The 21931-nt window shown below is 44.8% G+C and overlaps 2 protein-coding genes across 5 annotated transcripts in view; one reads left to right on the top strand and one right to left on the bottom strand.

Annotated features, from left to right (window-relative positions):
• LOC100558787 (uncharacterized) overlaps positions 1 to 21931 on the top strand; it is a 178642-nt gene that overhangs the window by 97000 nt on the left and 59711 nt on the right. The gene's annotated exons all lie outside the window — the stretch shown is intronic.
• On the bottom strand, positions 7599 to 13590 carry LOC107983828 (uncharacterized). The gene has a single exon (XM_016999099.2). The coding sequence runs from the start codon at positions 11353 to 11355 to the stop codon at positions 7981 to 7983; it is 3375 nt and encodes a 1124-aa protein (XP_016854588.2). The 5' UTR covers positions 11356 to 13590; the 3' UTR covers positions 7599 to 7980.

Raw genomic sequence — 21931 nt, 5'->3', positions numbered from 1 at the left:
TCAATAAACCAAGAAGCAAAGATATAACCCATGGCAGATCCAAAACAAGGGACAGACAGCACTAGATCTCCTGTGGCAGTGTCACATAATGAAAATGGCCAAAGAGATGTATGAGTAGATTAGGTTGTCTCTTAAGGACTGTCCTTCTAGAGAAATATAGGTTACAGCCCTGTAGAACTTCTCCAGGGAAGGTCAAGTTGTACACAAAAAAGTTATTTTTCCAAGGTCTGTTTCACAGGCCTTCTTGAAATCACCAGCTAGGACTGAGTATGGCAATTAGGAGTGTACAACGCGGCAAAAAAGCTTGCCATTTTCAGTCCTATTTTTGGTTGGTTTCTGTCCTGTTTACCAGGAAATTCCCAAAATTGGAAGGGGGGATTCTGTTTTCGTGCCAGTAAGATTTAGTCCATTGGCGCCAAAAACTTTAGAGGCTTGTTTCTCTGTCATATTTAGGTCTATCAGCATGAAATGTGCCTCACTTGTATGCCATACTTACAACTTCAAGCCTGCCAAGTTTCAGAATGTTTCGCCAATCCACTGACTTTTAGGAAATTTTAAAAGTTTTTACCATATTTAATATAATAATAATAATAATAATAATAACAACAACAACAACAACAACAACAACAACAACAACAACAACAACAACAACTTTATTTTTATACCCCGTCCCATCTCCCCGGAGGGAGTCAGAGCGGCTTACATGGGGCCATGCCCGACATAAAAATACAATAACAGCGATAAAACAGTAAAACAATTTCACATCAATAAGACATCAACATCAGTAAAACAGTAATAAAAGTCAGCATACTGCATAAAATGTTAAAAACGGGAGGCTAAAACACAGATCTGGGCCAAAGTGCAGAAAACTTCACATGGGAGAGGTAGATTCATAGCTAAATAGTCAATAAAGTGCAAAGTAATAATGGCCAGGCATCCTATTGTTGAGTGGGCAGATAAATCAACCTACAATGATTAATCCCCGAAGGCCTTTAACCATAACATATTTAAAGCTACAGGAGGGGAGGAGAATGGAAACAGTCAAAAAGGCCTCTGATTGGCTGAGAAGAAAGTGAGAAACACACTGAGAGAAAAATCTCAACTCCCATAATGCCCCAGGAGGGAGCGCAGAGGCTCCTTCAATGTTCATGCCACAAATTGCTGCTGGGAAAGGGAGTTCCTATTTGCAGTACTGGGGGGAGGGGCAGGCTTCGGTAATATATGGAGGAGGTTGCCAGGAAAGAAAGAAAGAGGAAAATCTACCAGGCACCTGCTCTTGTCTGATTTGCGAGGCCGCCCACACTCCACCGCCTCTGCCTCAGATAGAGTGCCTCTCAATCCCATTAGCCTAAAGATCCAGCTGCTGTGATCCATATTGGTTAAGGCTATGGCTGCCTCCCACTCGTTCCATTTTCAGTGATCTTGCAAAGAGATCAGAATGGGAATGTAAAAGAATTGAGTTGAATTGGGGAGGAGGGGTTGCAGTGGTCTATAAGGAGTCCATCCCCCTGACCAGGTACCCCATCCCACAGTCAACCTTGTTCGAATGTGCTCACCTGAGGGTAGGGGGCTGGGACAGTTTAGGGATTCTGCTAATGTACAGACCACCCCGCTGCACTACAGTCTCCCTGCCTGAGCTAGCCGGGGTGGTCTCAGGCCTGGCACTGGAGTCTCAACGGCTCATTGTGCTGGGGGACTTCAATGTCCATGCCGAGACCACTCCCTCCAGTGCAGCTCAGGACTTCATGGCCGCCATGGCAACCATGGGGCTGTCCCAACTAGTATCTGGCCCTATGCACAAAGCAGGGCACACACTTGACTTGGTTTTCTGCCAGGGATGGGAGGAAGGTGGCGGTGTGGAGGAGCTCACCGTTGCTCCTTTGCCATGGACCGACCATCACCTGGTCAGGGTTAGACTTACTAAACCCCCCAACCTCTTGCAGGGGTGGAGGACCTACTAAAATGGTCTGCCCCAGGAGGCTTATGGATCCGGATGGATTCCTGATGGCTCTTGGGGAGTTTTCCGCCACCTTGGTTGGTGATTCTGTCGATGCTCTGGTCGCCCTCTGGAACAAGGAGGTGGCTAGGGCAATAGACATGATCGCTCTGGAACATCTCCTCTCGAGTACCCGAGCTAAACCATCTCCTTGGTTCACCGAGGAGCTGGCAGTGATGAAGCAAAAGAAGAGGGAACTAGAGTGTGTGTGGTGTTCAGAGCCGAGCAAGTCAAACCAAATACGGCTATGTTCCTATCTTAGGACATATGCCGTGGCAATAGACGCTGCAAAGAATTCTTTCTTTGCAGCTAATATTGCGTCCGCAAAGAATAATAATAATAATAATAATAATAATAATAATAATAATAATAATTTATTTATACCCCGCCACCATCTCCCCAATGGGGACTCGGGGCGGCTTACATGGGGCCACGCCCAAAACAATACAATGTAAACAGCATATAAAAGAACAGCACACCACAATACAGTAAACAATACAGTAAATAATATCCATTACAAAATAAAACAAGGAGACAATAAAAACAAGGGCAGACCACATGAACATTAAGTTAAAACTCAGGGTGAGAAAGACATAAAAATAAAAACCACAGCGAACAGGGTCATAAGGGAGTGGGGTATTCTGGAGGTTAGATATTAGGGGGAGCAACGGAAAAGAAATATAAAATGGTTACTCTCCAAAAGCGCAGCGAAAGAGCCATGTTTTCAAGTCTTTCTTGAAGGCTGCTAGTGTGGGGGCTTGCCTAATCTCCGCAGGCAGAGAATTCCACAATCGGGGGGCCACAGCAGAAAAGGCCCTCTCCCTTGTTCCCACAAGGCGGGTCTGGGATATCGGGAGTGGGGACAGGAGAGCTTCCCCTGATGAGCGAAGGGATTGTGTAGGCTTGTGGTAGGATATACGGTCACGAAGGTAGGTGGGTCCCAAACCGTTTAGGGCTTTATATGTGATGGTATACACCTTGAATTGGGACCAGAAAATAAAAGGCAGCCAGTGGAGCTCCTTGAACAGGGGAGTAGATCTCTCCCTGTAACTCGCCCCCGTAATTAACCTGGCAGCCGAGCACTGGACCAATTGTAGTTTCCGGGCTGTCTTCAAGGGAAGCCCCACGTAGAGTGCATTACAGTAGTCCAGTCTAGAGGTAACCAAGGCATGCACCACCGTGGTCAAGTCAGACTTCACGAGGTATGGTCGCAGTTGGCGCACAAGTTTGAGTTGTGCGAAGGCCCTCCCGGCCACCGCCGACACCTGCGCCTCAAGCGTCAGCGCTGAGTCCAGGAGGACCCCCAAACTGCGGACCTGTGATTTCAGGGGGAGTGCGACCCTGTCCAGCACAGGTTGCCACCCAATACCCCGATCCGACGCGCGACTGACCAGGAGGGCCTCTGTCTTGTCAGGATTGATCCTCAGCTTGTTCCTCCTCATCCAGTCCGCCACAGCGGCCAGGCACTGGTTCAGCATCCGAGGGGCTTCCTTGGAGTCAGATGGGAACGAGTAGTGGATTTGCGTGTCATCTGCGTAGAGATGGCAACACCCTCCAAAACTCCGGATGACCTCTCCCAGCGGTTTCATGTAGATGTTAAATAGCATGGGGGATAGAATAGACCCTTGCGGGACCCCACAGGTCAATGGCCAGGGGTCCGAGCAGGTGTCCCCCAGCTTCACCATCTGGGAACGGCCCTCCAGGAAGGACTGGAGCCACAGCAGAACCGTGCCACCGAGCCCCATCCCAGAGAGCCTCCCCAGAAGGATACCATGGTCGATGGTATCGAAAGCCGCTGAGATGTCCAAGAGAACCAGCAGGGTCACACTCCCCCTGTCCAGTTCCCTGCGGAGGTCATCCACCAAGGCGACCAAAGCCGTCTCGGTACTGTGCCCAGGCCTGAAGCCAGACTGCGAGCGGTCCAGAAAATCAGTGTCATCGAGGAACTCCTGGAGCTGCGTGGCAACCACCCGCTCCAGAACCTTGCCCAAAAATGGGAGGTTGGAAATTGGTCTGTAGTTGTTACATACAGATGGGTCTAAAGAGGTCTTTTTTAGTAATGGTTTTACTACTGCCTGCTTAAAGCAGGATGGAACTGACCCCTGACCCAAGGAGGCATTTATAATAGCCACAAACCAATCCAACAACCCATCTTTGGCCAGCTTAACCAGCCAAGAAGGACAAGGATCCAGAGCGCAAGTGGTCGCCCTCACAGACCCAAGAATCCCCTCCACGTCATCAGGAAGAACAAGCCGGAAAGAATCCCACAAGATCGGACAGACAGGTACCTCGGTTACCTCCGCTGGAACTACAGTTAAGCTGGAGTCCAACTCATGGCGTATCTGAGCAACTTTGCCTGCAAAATGGTGCGCGAAATCGCTGCACCGAGTTGCCAAGTCATCAGGAAGCCCCTGGGTCTCGGGAGGCCGCAGGAGCTCCCCAACAACTCGGAACAACTCCGATGGCCTGTTGGCTGCAGACGCTATGCGGGCAGTCGTGAAAGCTTTCCTGGCTGCTCGCAGAGCCACGGAGTAAGCCTTAATAGCGGCTTTAGCCCGTGCTTGGTCAGACACATCCTGAGATTTCCTCCAGATGCACTCTAGTCCCCTCCTCGCACGCTTCATCACAGCCAGCTCCTCAGTGAACCAAGGAGTCGACGTGACTCTACGAAGCGAGAGGGGACGTTCAAGAGCGATCGTGTCAAGTGCCCTAGCCAGCTCACTATTATAGCGATCAGCCAGGACATCGACAGGATCGCCAGTCTCCAGAACAGGAAGATCCCCAAGAGACCTCAGAAGTCCATCCGGATCCATCAGCCTCCTGGGGCGGACCATCTTAGTGGGTCCACCACCCCTGCGGAGGTTAGAAGACACGGCGAAACTTAAACAGATCAGATGATGGTCAGACCATGACAATGGAAGGATATTTTGCTCTTCCACTCTGACTGTCCCACCGTCCACAATAAAGACAAGGTCCAGCATGTGTCCTGCCTGATGTGTGGGCCCAGATATAACTTGAGTCAGCCCCATGGTCGTCATGGCAACCATGAAATCCTGAGCTGCACCTGTCACTGTGGTCTCGGCATGGATGTTAAAGTCTCCCAAAACTATGAGTTGTGGGAGACCAGGGCTGAATTGGAGACCACTTCTGCTAGCTCAGACAGAGAGACTGCTGGGTCGCGGGGTGGACGGTACACCAGCAGAATCCCCAAGCTGTCTCGGGCTCCCACCTTCAAGAAGACACACTCGAAACCTCGAAGATTGCGGAACGGCGCATCTGATCAGGGCGATGGACTGCCGAAAGATCACCGTGACTCCTCCTCCCCGCCCCCCAGCCCTGGCCTGCTGATGCACCCCGAAACCCGGTGGACACAGCTGGGTGAGATTCACTCCACCCAGCTCGTCCAACCACGTCTCGGTCATGCATGCCAGATCCGCCCCCTCATCCAGGATCAAATCCTGAATGACAACTGTCTTTCCGTTGATGGATCTGGCGTTCAAAAGCAGAACCTTAAGACCGGGGGGTCTGTCCTGGAGACTACCACACCTATTCCTCTCCAGGGTCGCAAGAACTCTGTTGCGCTTCTCCCTGGGCAGCAAGAACCTTTCGGCGGTGCTGTTCCGAGTTGTCAGAGGTTTGTTATATCCCATCTCCCAAGACGGGATGCCTGACAACTCGGCAGCTCACTGTGAAGCATTTGCTTGGTTCTTTGCGGACAAAGTTTCTTTGATCCACTGCGGCTTTAACACCATATTAACAGCAGTTTCCGAGGATGTAACACAAGCACTTGCTTGTCCCATTTTGATGGATTCTTTTCAATTGTGGACAAGGTGCTTGGAGAGGTGAGGGCTACCACATGCATCCTAGACCCCTGCCCATCCTGGCTGGTGAGAGAAGCCAGAGGGGGATTGGCCGAGTGGGTGAAGGTGGTGGTGAATGCCTCCCTTTGGGAAGGCATTTTTCCAGTGAGTCTTAAATTGGCTGTGATCAAACTGCTGTTGAAGAAGCCATCACTGGACCCCACTCAATTGGAGAACTTTTGGCCTATTTCCAATCTTCCCTTTTTGGGCAAGATCGTGGAACGTGTGGTGGCAACACAACTCCAGGCATTCTTGGATGACACTGATTTTCTAGATCCGGCGCAGTCTGGCTTCAGGCCGGGGCATGGTACCGAGACAGCCTTGGTCGCCTTAGTTGATGATCTACGCCGGGAACTGGACAGGGGGAGTGTGTCCCTGCTGGTTCTGCTGGACCTCTCAGTGGCCTTCGATACCATCGATCACAGTATCCTTCTGGGGCGCTTTGCTGGGATGGGTCTTGGAGGCACTGTTTTGCAGTGGCTCCGGTCCTTCCTGGGGGGTCGTTCCCAGATGGTATCACTGGGGGACACCTGCTCAACCCCACAACCATTGTCTTGTGGGGTCCTGCAGGGGTCAGTACTGTCCCCCATGTTGTTCAACATATACATGAAGCCGCTGGGAGAGTTCATCTGGAGTTTCGGTGTGAGGTGTCATCTGTATGCAGATGATGTCCAGCTCTGTCACTCCTTTCCACCTGTCACTAAGGAGGCTGTTCAGGTCCTGAACTGGTGTCTGTCTGCTGTGTCGGACTGGATGAGGGTGAACAAATTGAAATTGAATCCAGACAAGACAGAGGTCCTCCTGGTCAGTCGCAAGGCTGAACAGGGAATAGTGTTACAGCCTGTGTTGGATAGGGTCACACTTCCCCTGAAGACACAGGTTCGCAGTCTGGGTGTTCTCCTGGACTCATCGCTGAGCCTGGAACCCCAGATCTCAGCGGTGGCCAGGGGAGCATTTGCACAACTCTGACTTGTGTGCCAGCTGCGCCTATTCCTTGGGAAGTCTGACTTGGCCACGGTGGTCCACGCTCTGGTTACATCCCGTTTGGATTACTGCAACGCACTCTATGTGGGGTTGCCTTTGAAGACGGCCTGGAAGCTCCAACTAGTACAACGGGTGGCAGCCAGATTAATAACTGGGGCGGCATACAGGGAGCTCCACTGGCTGCCGATATGCTACCGAGCCCAATTCAAAGTGCTGGTCTTGACCTATAAAGTACTAAACGGTTCTGGCCCAATTTACTTATCCGAACGTATCTCCTCATATGAGCCAGGAAGATCCCTAAGATCATCTGGAGAGGCCCTGCTCTCGGTTCCACCTGCCTTGCAGGTGCGGCTGGTGGGAACGAGGGACAGGGCCTTCTCGATGGTGGCTCCCTGGCTGTGGAACATCCTCCCCACAAATATCCGACAAGCCCCAACTCTTCTGGGGTTCAGAAAGGCTGTGAAAACATGGCTATGTGCACAAGCTTTTAACGAGTAATACAATAACGTCGACATGGTCTGATTGAATGCTGAAGCATGAGGTTTTTAGACAAATAGATCTAATTTATATATGTTTTAATTGTTATGTTTTAATGATGTATTTTTATAGTTTTAACTAGCTTTTCCCGGCCACGCGTTGCTGTGGCTTATGGGAATCCTTTGTTGGCCAGATGGAATAGCAGTGAATAGCCTTGCAGTCTCAAAGCCTGGCCGTTTTCTGGAGTAGCTGAAACTTTTTGTTGTATGAACGTAGAGGCATGGATGAGGGGTTGTGCTGCCAAGTTTAGTGTTTCTGGGATGTGCAGTTTTGTTGTTTTGTCCTAGGCTGAAATTTCATTACCCTTTTATATATATAGACTAGCTGTGCCCGGCCACGCGTTGCTGTGGCTTTTTTTAGTGGTGTTGGTCAATCTACATTAGGTTTTATTTTTACTGTGACCCTCTCCCTCTTTTATACTCACAATTAGTAGTAGTTGTTGAAGTTTGTTACGTTGTTCAATTTTTATGTTGATTGAAGATTGGTTGAGAGGAATGTTGTCTGTGATTGGTTGTTGTTCTTGATACTTGAGTCTGCTGAATGTGGTCTATTTTTTACTGTTGATTTTTTTTTGTGATGGTCCTTGGGAAGTGCTGGGGATTATTATATATTCTGTCCTAAAGCTTGTGGGTACACGATGTTTTTGGTTGTTCCATTCTGTGCGTTGATGTAGAGATTTTGTGGTTTCCCCACTCTGGAACATGCAACATATAATTGTCCATGTGAGAAGCATTCGGTGTCAAGATTGATTCCACAGACTTGTAGTGTTTGTCCTTGTGCCTTGTTGATTGTCATGGCAAAAGCTAATCGTATTGGGAATTGGAGCCTGCTGAATTGAAAGGGCATATCGGTGGGAATCATAGGTATTCGTGGGATGAGGACATCTTCTCCTTTAAAGGGTCCGGTGATTATTCTTGCTTTGATGACATTTTTAAGTAAATTTTTGACTGCCAGACGTGTTCCATTGCACAATTTTGGAGGGTTAATGTTTCTAAGCATGATAATAGGGACGCCTAATTTTAATTTGAGGATATGTGGTGGGAGTCCTGGTAAATCTAGAGAATTGAGGAATTCTGTAGGGTAATGAATTGCCTCATCAGCTTCAACAACTGTGTCAATGGATTTATAAACTAAAATTTCATTTGGTATGGTTGACAAAATTGTATGATTTATGGCATAGACATCTACATTTTTTGGAGCTAAAATAGCCCGTTCACTGAGCCAGTTTTCGTTTGTGTAATTATTTTGGATGTTTGGGAATACTTTTTGTATAAGTTGTTCTTTAGATGTTAGAATGGTACAGAAGTTTGGAGGTAGTGTAATTCGTCCTGTGGTTTGATCGATTGGCAGTTGTCCATTTCCGATGTCTAATAATTGATTGGTAAATATGTCTGCTGTGCAGTCTTGCTGGAGTTGGACTCGCATGTTTGTGGTCAGTTTTAATGTTTTGACATATTGCCACAAATCAGAGTATTTCAGGCATGCATTGATTTCATCCGCTGGTGTGGAACGGGGAATGATGGGCAAGGTTTGCCTGAAGTCTCCTGCCAGAAGTATTGTGGCATTTCCAAAGGGGCCTTTATTGCCACGCAGGTCTTGAAGTGTACGGTGGAGAGCCTCAAGAGATTTCTTGTGGGCCATAGTACATTCGTCCCATATGATTATTTTGGATTTTTGGAGTACTTTTCCCATACTTGATGTTTTTGAGATGTTACATATTGGTGTTTCGATGTGTTGTATGTTTAAGGGTAGTTTTAGTGCTGAATGTGCCGTTCTTCCTCCTGGTAGCAATGTTGCTGCTATCCCAGATGATGCAAGTGCTAAAGCGATGTTATTTTCCGATCGTATTGTTGCCAGAATGAGTCTTATCAGGAAGGTTTTTCCTGTACCTCCTGGTGCATCCAAAAAGAATATCTCTCCATTTTCATTTTCTACTGTATTGATTATCCGATTATACACTGATACTTGCTCATGTGTCAGTTTGGGGATATTAGACTGTACGTAGGTGCGCTGTTCTTCTGTGTTGTAATTGAGTTCCTGTTGCATTTCTACCTCAAATGTTGGGGGTGATGTGCGATTTGGTGTTGGCATTCCTAATTGTTCAAGTAGTTTGTGTGCTACTTGTAAGCAAGCATCTTCTATCCTAATGAGGACTTCGTTGTAAATTTGTTTGCTTTTTTCATCGTCGATTTCAGTATTTTGTCTGTGTATGAGATGAAAAATATCTTCTGCCATGTATGATTTATATTTTTCCCAGAGTTGTGTTGGGGACGATGGAGAGCAGGAGGTTAGAATGATCACAAACAGTGTTCGTATTTGTTTGGGATGTGATGTCTGGCATGCATCGTTTATGCATTCATCCCAGTGTTGATCATTCTCCAGCAAATTCAGAGCTTGACAGGCACCACGAAATGTGTCGTAAGTTATTCCATTGACTGTTTTTAATTGTTGGAATGATGTTGGTCCTCTGACATTTACTAATAACAAACGAAGGAAGAAGCATTCATCTTGCCTTGGATGTACAGTGTATAACCTTCCTATGGTGTTGTCTTTGAATACACCTGTTTGTCCTTCTACTGGTTCTCCTCTTTTGCGTCGAGCAAAATTTTTCCTGGTGGGATCCCATGTATAATATGTTGGTACTTCAGAATAAAGTAGTGTTCTTGCAAATGGGTCTGTTTGACACAAAGTGAAGAATGATGTTAAAGTTGTTGGTGGTGGATTTTCTGCAACTTGTTGTAATGTTGCCTCAGTAAAATAAACTCGTTGTCCATTTTCTAAGTGTACAGCCAGGTGTACCACAGGTGGACTCCTTTCATGTATTGGAAACATGAGAATTCGCCAAATAGCCTCGTTGCTGCTGATGTATCTTCCTGCCTGATACTGGGAAATTTCATCAATATCTATTGTTTCACTTGTGTCTTTTGGTTCCATTGCAAATACTGCCATGTCACTTCCTTTGTTGATATATTTGCAAATATATTTGATTGATTTTACAGAGTTGCAGTATTCTACATTGATGTGTGCTTTGTATGTTTTGCTTAGTAGAGGAGAGTATGGTACAATCCAGCGGTTATCCACTTGTATTTCTTCTTTGTGCATTCGCATCGTTGTTACATGGCCTCCTTGCTCTGGTGATCTTCTCCTATACAAAGGATAGCCATCGTTGCCTGTGATTGTGTTTGGTATGAGCGTGCGGGGATATCTTTTGGTGCATGTTCCATCCTTCATACATGGTGACTTGGGATTGAGTACGCCACATGGTCCATGAATCATGTTTTTGGTTACTATGTCATGTAATTCTTGATCTACGTTAGGATCAGGTATCTCAGCACTTATGACTTTGTCTATTTCATTGGATGTGATTTTTTGGTAGAGCCAAATTAGAATATGGGCATGTGGCAGGCCTCTTTTTTGCCACTCAACAGAATACATCCAGCAGCGTACCTTTCCGAACACTTCATATTTTACCATGAAGGCCATCATTGATTTTAGCTTTTGTCTAAATACTCGGGCAGTGATGTCATGCCTATCAACAGATGTTTGATCGGGAAGTAGAAGTTGTTGTATACTGTCCCAAGATGGATTACATGTAAATGTAATGAATAAGTCCGGACGTCCATATTGTCGAACATAAGTGATGGCATCTTGGGCATATGAATGCATATGGCGTGGACTCCCTGTATAGGACGATGGTAATATTGTGAGTTTTCCAATTTGTTTTGTGTGGCCATCATGTTTGGCTGCATCTCTTAAGTGTATGTATTCTTCGGATCGGAGTTTCGACTGATTGAAGCGGATGTATTGTAATCTTTCTGATTCTATCTTGGCATACATGTCCACAATGTACTGGTGGAAAAGTTGTCGACATTGCAAGATGTGGTTTGTGTTGTGTTCTCTTATCATGATTCTGTAGGCGTAGTAGTTCATTGCACTACATTTGTTGTCTGTTTCTGCGCCAGTGATGGGATTGACCATTTTGATGTTAATGTGGTATCCATCTGCACCATCCCAGAAAATAATGGGGTACTGTAGAGCATCGTAGCATCGATGCGTTTCCGAGACTGTGGTTAATTGATTGTTTCGTCGATGAAGTATAATGTCTCTTGGCTGAAATTGATCTCCTACTATTACAATGGCAACTTCATCTACAGTTGGTGCGTTGTATCTGCGTTGATGTTGTCCAGTAGGGGTTTTCTCTGGATGGATAATAAGTTTGTGTGTGTCTGTTGGCATCATGTCTAGGGCTGTTCTGAATAATCTTATCAAATGGTTCCTTTCCAGTAGTAATTTTTGTAGTTGTTTTACAATGTTTGTGTGTACTGCATCAGAAATACTACATCGTCTAGTTACTTGTTGTTCCTCATCTCCTATGAAGTATAGTTGTAGGAATTTGTGTTGGCCCTCATTGTATGGTAAGAGGGATCCGGCATTGTGATAGATTTGTCCTTGGATTTTGAATGTTGGCATGAATGGTGCAGTGATGATGTTCGCCTTGAATGAAGTCATCTGGAAGCAAGAGTTGTATCTTCTGATGTTTGTAAGAAAATGCTTCGATTCTGGAGATTCTCCAGCAAGTAGACTGTGCAATGGCTCTGGTGGTGGTTCTAGTTGTGGTAGTCTTACTTTTCCAGCAGCACAGCACATGCCTTTTGTTTCTCCTGGGAATTTCATGGCATTGCAGTGAGGACAGATTGTTGTTAGGTTGCCAATGTGTACAGGATGAGCTGAATTGTAGTCCTCAGTTGGATTGTACTGGAATGCTATGCAGTGGTATTTGTTTGTTTGTTGTGTCCTCATTTGTTGGCGCATGTTCCTTAGTGTGGCGAGTTGTTGTTTGCGCTTCTTTTCTTTTGTTTTTGCACGGTCGTGATCAGCAGAAAGCCGTGCTTCTTGTAGTCTTTTTGCACGGTGTTCTGTATCTTCATTTGTGTATAGTAGAGCTGTTGTGTGTTTTTTTCGCTGTTTTGTTGCTGTTCTTTCTATTTCGGTTTGTTGTGAAATAGCTAGCCGTTGTGCCCGCCTTTGTCGTGTATGGCGGCCGAGATTTGATTTTCTTCGTGGCATAGCTGCAAGTTGTTTCTGTTTGTGAGTACTCCTAGAAGAGAAATGGGAAGTTGTGTGAGTATTGTGTGTATTTTAGGTATTGGGTTTATTTGTGTGTCTTGTGTATGTGTTGTTTGCGTTAGCAGGGCGGACATGTATAGGTGATTTGATGTATGTAGCGGTTGTCCTAATTTATGGTAGGGTGTGTCTGAGGTTGGTTGGATGTTTGGGATTTGTGGTGGAGCAATGTGTGTTGGTTGTTGCGAAGTATGGTGGTATGGGGAATAAAGTATTGAGGGATTGTTGGTAGTTAAGGTAAAGGGTAAAGGTTTTCCCGACATGAAGTGTAGTCGTGTTTGACTGTAGGGGTTGGTGGTCTTTTTTATTTTTTAGCCGAAGAGCCGGCATTGTCCATAGACTTCTGCAAGGTTATGTGTTATGACTGCATGGAGCGGCATTACGTTCACGTCGGAGCAGTACTTATTGATGTACTCACATTGGAATGTTTTCAAACTTCTGGGTTGGGAGAAGCTGGGGCTAAAATTAGGGGGTCAGTCCACTCCCCCAATTCAAACCTGTGACCTTTTGGTTGAGAAGTTTATCAGGTAAGCAGTTTAACATGGTGCACCATCGGGATATTATTTGGTAAATGGTTGTGAATGTACAATATTTCTGTGTGGTTTTCTTTTGTCAGTTGGAGGGAAGTATGAATGGTGGAATTAGGGAAAATGATAAGCATGTAATGGCCTTGTAGGTTTTAGGAATGTCGATGTGTTTTGTGGTTGGTTGGATAGGTGTATGTAAGTTGTATTTTTATGTTTTGGGGATGGGTTGAGGGTTTTGACTTAATGGGGATTGGTCGATTGTATGATGGTATTCCTCTGTTGTTGGTCTTGTTATTTGGTTCTTTGTTGTTAGTATTGTGGTTGTTGTGTATGGTTATTTGTAGTTGTAGAAATGGGTTTTCTGGAAACTGGTGTTTGGGCAGTGGTATAGATGGGTGGTTTTTTTATTGTTATTCTAGGTGGCTCTGGGTCCAGTGTGTTGAGTAGGTATAGCCCTTTTTTGTGATGTATGCTTATTTGTAGTTTTGGAAATGGGTTTTGAGGTAAGTGGTAGTTGGGCAGTGGTATAGATTTGGGTTTTTTTCTAGGTATTGGCCTTTTTTGTTATTGTGCCTGGGCCAGGATTTGGAAACTTTTGAATTTGTGAGGCCATGCCTTGTCCCGGGGCGTGTTCTCGCCTGTCCTTATGCTTGTGTGGGTTGGCATTTGAAGTCCCCGTCCCCCCCCCCCCCCGCCGCCGCCGCCGCCGCCGTCTTTCCCTCTTTTTGGCTTTGAAGCCTCGGAGACAGCGATTCCCCCGTTATGTTTCCTCCCCTGTGTTGGAAATGTTATTAGTCTCTATGGGTAGATTCCAGTGCCCGTCCTTCCCTGCCTTTCAGTCCCTGTTTTTGAGTTTGAAACCCTGGAGATTGCAAGTGCCCTTTTTATTTTTCCTGGCTTGCTCCCTCCCCTCTATTGGAAATCTTATTAGGTTGGATGGAAAGATCCAGGTGCCCCTCCTCCCCTGCTTTCCAGTCCTTGTTTTTGGGTTTGAAACCCTGGAGATTGCAAGTGCCCTTCTTTTTCCTGGCTTGCTCCCTCCCCTCTATTGGAAATCTTATTAGGTTGGATGGAAAGATCCAGGTGCCCCTCCTCCCCTGCTTTCCAGTCCTTGTTTTTGGGTTTGAAACCCTGGAGATTGCAAGTGCCCTTCTTTTTCCTGGCTTGCTCCCTCCCCTCTATTGGAAATCTTATTAGGTTGGATGGAAAGATCCAGGTGCCCCTCCTCCCCTGCTTCCCAGTCCTTGTTTTTGGGTTTGAAACCCTGGAGATTGCAAGTGCCCTTCTTTTTCCTGGCTTGCTCCCTCCCCTCTATTGGAAATCTTATTAGGTTGGATGGAAAGATCCAGGTGCCCCTCCTCCCCTGCTTCCCAGTCCTTGTTTTTGGGTTTGAAACCCTGGAGATTGCAAGTGCCCTTCTTTTTCCTGGCTTGCTCCCTCCCCTCTGTTGGAAATCTTATTAGGTTGGATGGAAAGATCCCGCTGTCCTCCCGTTGACTTCCACTCCTGGTTTTTTGTTTTTGTTTTTTTAATTCGCGGGCATGGAGCCCCCCCCCCCCCCTGGTTTCCTTCCTAGCTTTTGTTTGTTCTGGTCGGTTGTCTTCCCTCGAGCCAGCGAGGGTCTTGAGGGTTGGCCTGTGTCGAGCACCTCGTTGTGGTTGTCCGGTTTCCCTTAGAGATGCGGCGGTTGTAGGAGGCTTGATTTGTCTGTGGGCAGCGTCTGTTCGTTCCGACCTGTGGAGGATGGAGGTAGATTTTGTTGTTTTAGAAGGGATAGGGGGGGCTGTGGGTGTTGGAGGGCTTTATTTGGCCCGACCGCCATGTTTGCCCCTCTTATGTAGTTGGCCGCCCACCCGCTCCTTTCTCCTTATCGCTGTGGTGTGGCCGGTGGAAGTTTTGTGGTCGTTCCGACCCTTCTCCCAAGTGTATCGGTGTCTCACCGGAAGGCTGTTTTCCCCTCCTGTGTGCGAGTTTTGCAGCCGTGTCTTTCCTCACAGCGGGTTGGTGTGAGGCGGCTGAGGTAGATGGCGGCGTGAGGCGGCTGAGGTAGATGGCGGCGGTGGCGGGAATAGCTAGGCGACCGTTGAGGGTGGGGGTTGGAGTTTGTGGTGAGCGCGCGCCTTTTTGTGTGTGGCGCATGCGCTCTTCATATTTTCCGGTTTTGGGGTTTTTGTGGGTCGCAGTTCCATTTTGGGGGTTCGGTTGTGTTGTAAGAACCTTGAGGCAAGGCTTTTGGATGTTGTTGTCAAGTTTGGTGGTTCTGGGGCGTATAGTTCTGTTGTTATAGTCACGGTGCAAACAACTTTATCATTTTATATATATAGATTGATGATACATACTGTTCATGTTTTATTATTATGTTCTTGGCATTAAATATTGCCAACTGTTGTGAGCCACCCTGAGTCCCCCCGGGTGAGAAGGGCGGGGTATAAATGCTGGAAATAAATGAATAAATGTAATAATGGTTCTGGGTATCTCTCAAAGATACATCAGTTTTGGGTATTCATTCTCAAGGAAACAGAAGTGAAGGGATAACATTTCTTTGCAGTGATATAGCAAACAAGTAACAAAGCTTGACTTGCTCCTGTGCCTTTAACAGGAACTTCATTTGAAGATATAATCTCATATATACACTGGATATGTCGTCACTAGCTGATTGCAATAGCTCAAGCAGCTCTTATAGTCACAGAATGGGGTGGCTTTATTCTCCCCTCCCCATATGGCAGCCCCAATACAATCCAAGGCTGCTACTGAGCAAATGAGTCTATTGCCTTTCCTGCTGTTCAGTTTTACCCTGAGAGTTGGGAAATAGCCCCACACCCGTCTCTCACAAAAATAAATGATGAATGGAGGGACCAATTTAAACAATATATTGACATGAGGTGGGAGAAAAAAGTCTGAAATTAAATAAAAGAAGGCCCAAACTAAAAATATTTCAGTATGCAAGAAATACAGTGTCACATACTGGTATTTTCACCCATGGCCAGATTGTTTTTCAGTCGTTTGGCTGCTCCCTGCCTTTTTCTTAAAAGATTCCACTAGATATTGCTTATCATTAGATGCTGGCTTTCAGTTTTCACCTCTGAGACAGGTCTGGGCCCGGCTATCAGATTTTGAAATGTAGCTGATATGCCACCCGTCAAAATGCTTTTTCAAACGATAATGTTAAATGGTTCTTTAATGCATCCCTGGGTGGTATTAAAAAAGAGAAGGGAAAGCTGACAAACCAGCCTCCCTCTATCATGGTAGCAAAGACAGATTAAAAAAGAAAACCATCCTGATAAGGGACTAGAAACAGAGACCAGAAAAACTTCCGACTTTCTACTTTGTCAAGATCATGACCCACGTGTCCCAGTGAAGCTATCATTGAATTGACTGGGCTTACAAAGTAACCAATTTGTTGACCATAAAATAATACCACCGAGACCAGTTTTTCTTGTCAGCTGGCATTATAGATAAAGGTATCAAAGAAAGAAAAGTTTAAGTAGCATATTAGTGAATCTGAGGCCAAAGTTTCAGTGCATGGCAGATGGGGAAAAGCCAGAAATCAGATTGGCCTCAGTTGTCCACCGTATTCTTCTACGTATCTTCTGTTTCCCAGCATCAGTGTGTTCCACTCACCAAATTCCAATTAAATGATGGAATACTGAATGCTGTGGAAGAAAGAATATTGGCTAAAACAGGAAATCACTTGTTCAATACTGCACTTTATTAGTGATTTTTTTAAATAGCCAACATTGTGGGTGGGTGTAAAGTATAGTCCTCCAATGGCTGTTCCTTGGACTTATCATCCAACAATATCTGGAGAATGACATTTTGCCTATCAAGATATAGAAGCATCTTAATTAGATTGCTCTAGATCAAGAGATGTTGAAGGAAAATTCTGAGAATGCCTTGGACTGCAAAAAATTCCAACCAGCCCATACTACAGGAGATAATGCCTGACTGCTCATTAGAGGGAAGGATATTACAGGCAAAGATGAAGTACTTTGGCCACATAATGAGAAATCAAGAAAGCTTGGAGAAGAGAATGATGCTGGTAAAAATAGAAGGAAAAGGGGGGAGGGGCCGACCAAGTGCAAGATGGATGGATGGATGGATGGATGGTATCCTTGATGTTACTTGCTTGTCTTTGAAGGAGCTGGTGGTGATGACAGCCGATGGGGAACTCTGGCATGGGCTGGTCCATGAGATCATGAAGAGTCGGAAGTGACTGAATGAATAAAGAATAAAAAGACCTAGAGAATCTCATTTTTGATGTTCAGGAACAATTCTGTTTTCTTAGCAATCAATCATTGCTTATAAAAATTATTTAACTGCAAACAAGAAAATGTTCAAGTTCAACAAGAACTGTATTCTCTTATATGTCAGCAAAAATGTTAGCTAGGAACTTGTTGCCTACCTTCAAGTCATTTCTGATTTGGTCTGAGGCTAAGAGAGTGTAACTTCCCTAAACTCACTCAATGGACTTCCATGGTCAAGCAGGAATTTAAAACCTCATCTCCAGAGTCATAGTCTAGCACTCAATCTACTAAAGCACTCTAGTTTTTCTACTTAGGAACCTCGACTGTCTTTTTCTATTCATTAATTTTGAATTTGTACCTTTGAAAACTATGGCATTATGAAAACTATTCAGACACATCATGGAATCATAGTTGGAAGAGATTATAAGAGTCACCTAGTCTTACTCCTTGCAATGGAGGAACAAACAGTCAAAGCATTCCTGACAGATGGCTATTCACTCTCTGCTTTAAAACCTCCACAGAAGGAAGTTCCATCACGCTCTGGGATAGCATATTTCACTGCTGAACAGTTCCTACCATCAGTACATTCTTCCTAGAAACATTTTTGCTGCTATACCTGTTGTGGTGTCATGCTGGAGTATGGTCCAGCTGGCTGAGCCCATAATGCACTGGCATTGCTGGGCCATTGGCTCACCTTCTGTGTCACTATCACCATTCCCAGACAGTCACAGAGCCATCTTGGATACCGTATTCTGACACCAGTAAAGGCTCCCATGTGTTAAGAAAGAAGGAGAGTGTGACAGGGGCACAATCTACCCCCCTTTCCCCCCTTGCAGGAATAAATGCAGGAAAAGGGTGGTGGTGGCAGTGTCCAATCTGGGCAGGGAGTCAGTCCAAATTGGACCTGTCTACACTGTCTACACTGGCCCATACCACAGGAAACTCCAGAGTTTCCAGAAAACTCTGGAACATTCCCTGATTTCACCTGAAGTGGACCAAAGCTGGTTTAACCCAGGATGACTTGCAATACTCACCAGAACTCAAGCATTGTGAGGACAACCTGGAGTCAACTCAGGTTGCATCTTGATTTTCATATCCCAAGCTCAGAGAAGCTGCCAACCAAACTGAAATAAAAGTCTTTATTTCTCCAATGTTGCAACACTTTCATGATAGACCTATTGATACAGGATCTCTTCCAGCCATGATGGGGTTGCATGCTTTGACTCAAGAGAACTGTTGAGTGAACTGGTTGACTTTTAAATGCACCATAACTTGAGCCAGAAAACTTGTTTGCACTATTCCTGTTGTAAAGATGGAGAGACACTAAAATACTAAGATGAGGGCAACTTTAGTTCACATTCGATCAATTGTTTTGCTCTGCAGTGACAGAGGCTGCTGGCTTAGCAACAAAAGAAAGCCAGGACTATAATTCAGCCCAATTTTAAGTGTGCCGGAAGTTTCACATTCTATTTCTATTTCTTGTTTCCTTTTTTTCCTCCCTGATGGATGATATTGGCTGCGAGTAGATTGCATTTTTAAATGAAAGATGACAGAAGGTGGGCAAATTCTTTGGTTTCTGACACCTTCCACTGCATTTTCTGTGACTTGGTAAATGTTTCTACAAAGTTAGAAATTGAAGCACATTTTTTAAAAAGTTGAATTTACAGTTCAAGTCCATAGTAGCATTCTTCGCCTAAAAGCTTAAATTGCTATTCTGTCTCCTTTCCTTTTACAGTCTAATGCTGATCTTTGCAAGTTCCACAAGGCTTTATATCAACATGGCAGATTCATATTACTCTGTGTGTGGTCTGTAGAACAGTCTAGGCTGCTGATTTCCACACAAAATTGCTGTTATCCAAATAAATGACATTTAGATGAATAGTTAGCCTTATCTTTGGTGAGTGCAATAAACATTTATTCCTATCACCCTTAATTCTAAAGCAATGAGGACTAAAGGTAGAACAATATGGCTTCGATATAGGATGGCTTAAATGCCCTTTGTGCCACTCAGTGGTATAGTCATAAATAGTGAATTTTAGGGCCCTTTTCATGACATCCTCCATTGCCAAATCCCCAGAGATTGGAAAGAACACAAGCAGCTATAGTTATCCACTTTATATATCTCCCAAATTCAAATTATTAAGATCAGCTGACATCTACAGAACAGTGAGATAGTAAAGGATGGTATAGTGGCCAGCATGCTGGATTTGAAATCCCTTTAACTGCCATGGCTCAGTGCTATAGCATCCTGGGATTTGTAATTTGGTGGAGCATCAGTATTAAGAACATTGTAAAATGACATGTCCCATGATTCCATAGCATTGAGCCATGGCAGATAAAGTAGTACCAAAATACATTAATTCTACGGTGTATTTGCACCCCAGAATCACTTGGTGATTCTCAGCCAGTCTTTCTTTGAGATAGTTCACCAAAGATCTCAGTCTAAATCTGTTTTAAAATGCTCCAAAGTTATAGCACTGTAAATACTGATGCTGCAGATTAGAACTGTATATTCTTGGTTCAAGTCTATCTGGAATGTGGCCTTCCTTTTCTCCTACTGCCTATACCTTTCCAAGCATTATTGTCTGTTGTAGTGAGTCATGTTATCTCATAATATGTTCAAAGTGTAATAATCTTGGCTTCTAGGGGCAGTTTAGGTGTGCCTTGCTCTAGGACCCATTTTATCTATCCACAGTATCTGTAGAAATCTTCTCCAGCATCACATTTCAAAGGAGGTGATGTTGTTCCTATCAGCTTTCTTCACTGATCAGCTTTCACAACCATACATAAGAATGAGAAATATAATGGTATGGGCAATCCAAACTTTAGTTTTCAGTTATATATCTCTATACTTTAGGATCTTGTTTAGTTCCTTAATGGCTGCCACTCATTCATTAATAGCATTGCTATAGTTAATAATTAAAAGGAGCCCCGGTGGCAAAGTGTGTTAAAGCACTGAGCTGGAGACCGAAAGGTCCCAGGTTCAAACCCCAGGAGCGGCGTGAGCGGCCGCTGTTAGCTCCAGCTCCTGCCAACCTAGCAGTTCGAAAACATGCCAATGTGAGTAAATCAATAGGTACCACTCCGGCGGGAAGGTAACGGTGCTCCATGCAGTCATGCCGGCCACATGACCTTGGAGGTGTCTACAGACAACGCCAGCTCTTCAGCTTAGAAATGGAGATGAGCACCAACCCCCAGAGTCAGACATGACTGGACTTAACGTCAGGGGAAACCTTTACCTTTATAGTTAATAATTACTTGTAAAATAAAAGATTGAGATCTTATGCCTAAATAATGCACAGCAACACATTTTAAGAACCATGCATCAGCCTTGGGCCCAATGTTGAGCAGTGGGAACAGCAAGAGGTTTTTACTTGCATTTGCTATATCTTTCTAAGGCTGGGATCATGGATGTTGTGGAGGCTTCTATTTGTGTTTATGCATCTGCAAGGAGTGCCTATAGACCTCCCATCCAGTTACTAAAAGCATAGGAGGAGGAATATGTCCATCTAAGGAAACAGATAACGCTTCAAAGTGCACCTTTTGTTTCCTGTCAATTTACATTTCTTGGGAATTCACTCATACAACCAACACATTATGTATGCATTCCTATTGTTTATGCAAACATTTAGCCTAGATAGGTGCAACTTGTCAGAAAAATGAGAATTATATGGGGGGGGGGGGAATAACATCATCTGCAAGATTTAAAAACATAAACTATATGAATTTCAGCTACCTAACAGATACTGGTATTTACATTTACATTTATTAATCCTTTTTATTTGTAATGCTATACATATCTCCTGAGGAATCTGTATAACGACCAAGTAGCAACAGTAAGAACAGACCATGGAACAACAGACTGGTTCAAGATTAGGAAAGGATTATGGCAAGGCTGTATACTTTCACCCTACCTATACAACTTGTATGCAGAACACATCATGCAATGTGTGGGGCTTGATGAATCCAAGACTGGAGTTAAAATTGCTGGAAGAAGCATTAACAACCTTAGATATGCAGGTGATACCACTCTGATGGCTGAAAGGTAGGAGGAGCTGAGGAGCCTTATCACCAAAGTGAAAGAAGAAAGTGCAAAAGCTGGGTTGCAGTTAAACATTAAAAAAACCAAGATTATGGCAAACAGACTGATTGATAACTGGCAAACAGTGGGAGACAGTGACAGACTTTGTATTTCTAGGCACAAAATTTACTACACGGACTGCAACCAGGAAATTAGAAGACGTTTACTTCTTGGGAGGAGAGCAATGACCAACCTCGATAAAATAGTGAAGAGTAGAGACATCACACTGGCAATGAAGATCCACATAGTTAAAGCAATGTATCAGTATAAGCAATTTATTACGGTCTATGACCAGCATATATGAAAATGGGCACAAGTGCCCGAAAAGGGGAATCGCAGTTCCCATAAAAGTCAAATAGAAGGACAAGTTAAAAACATGTTACAATAAAAACAAATTAAAAGCAGACTATTAGCAGGGTCGGCTAATAGTAAATATCGATCCACTAAGAGGCTCTGGAGGAGGATAGAGTGAGCATTTGTTAAAGCAATGGTATTCTCCGTAGTAACCTATAGATGTGAGAGCTGGACCATAAGGAATACTAAGCGAATCCGACGGTGTCTGGCAGGGAGTATGGAGA

This window comes from Anolis carolinensis, chromosome 1 (genome assembly GCF_035594765.1).
Source record: "Anolis carolinensis isolate JA03-04 chromosome 1, rAnoCar3.1.pri, whole genome shotgun sequence".
Classification (NCBI taxonomy): Eukaryota; Metazoa; Chordata; class Lepidosauria; order Squamata; family Dactyloidae; genus Anolis; species Anolis carolinensis.
This window is presented reverse-complemented; position numbering and strand designations above follow the sequence as displayed.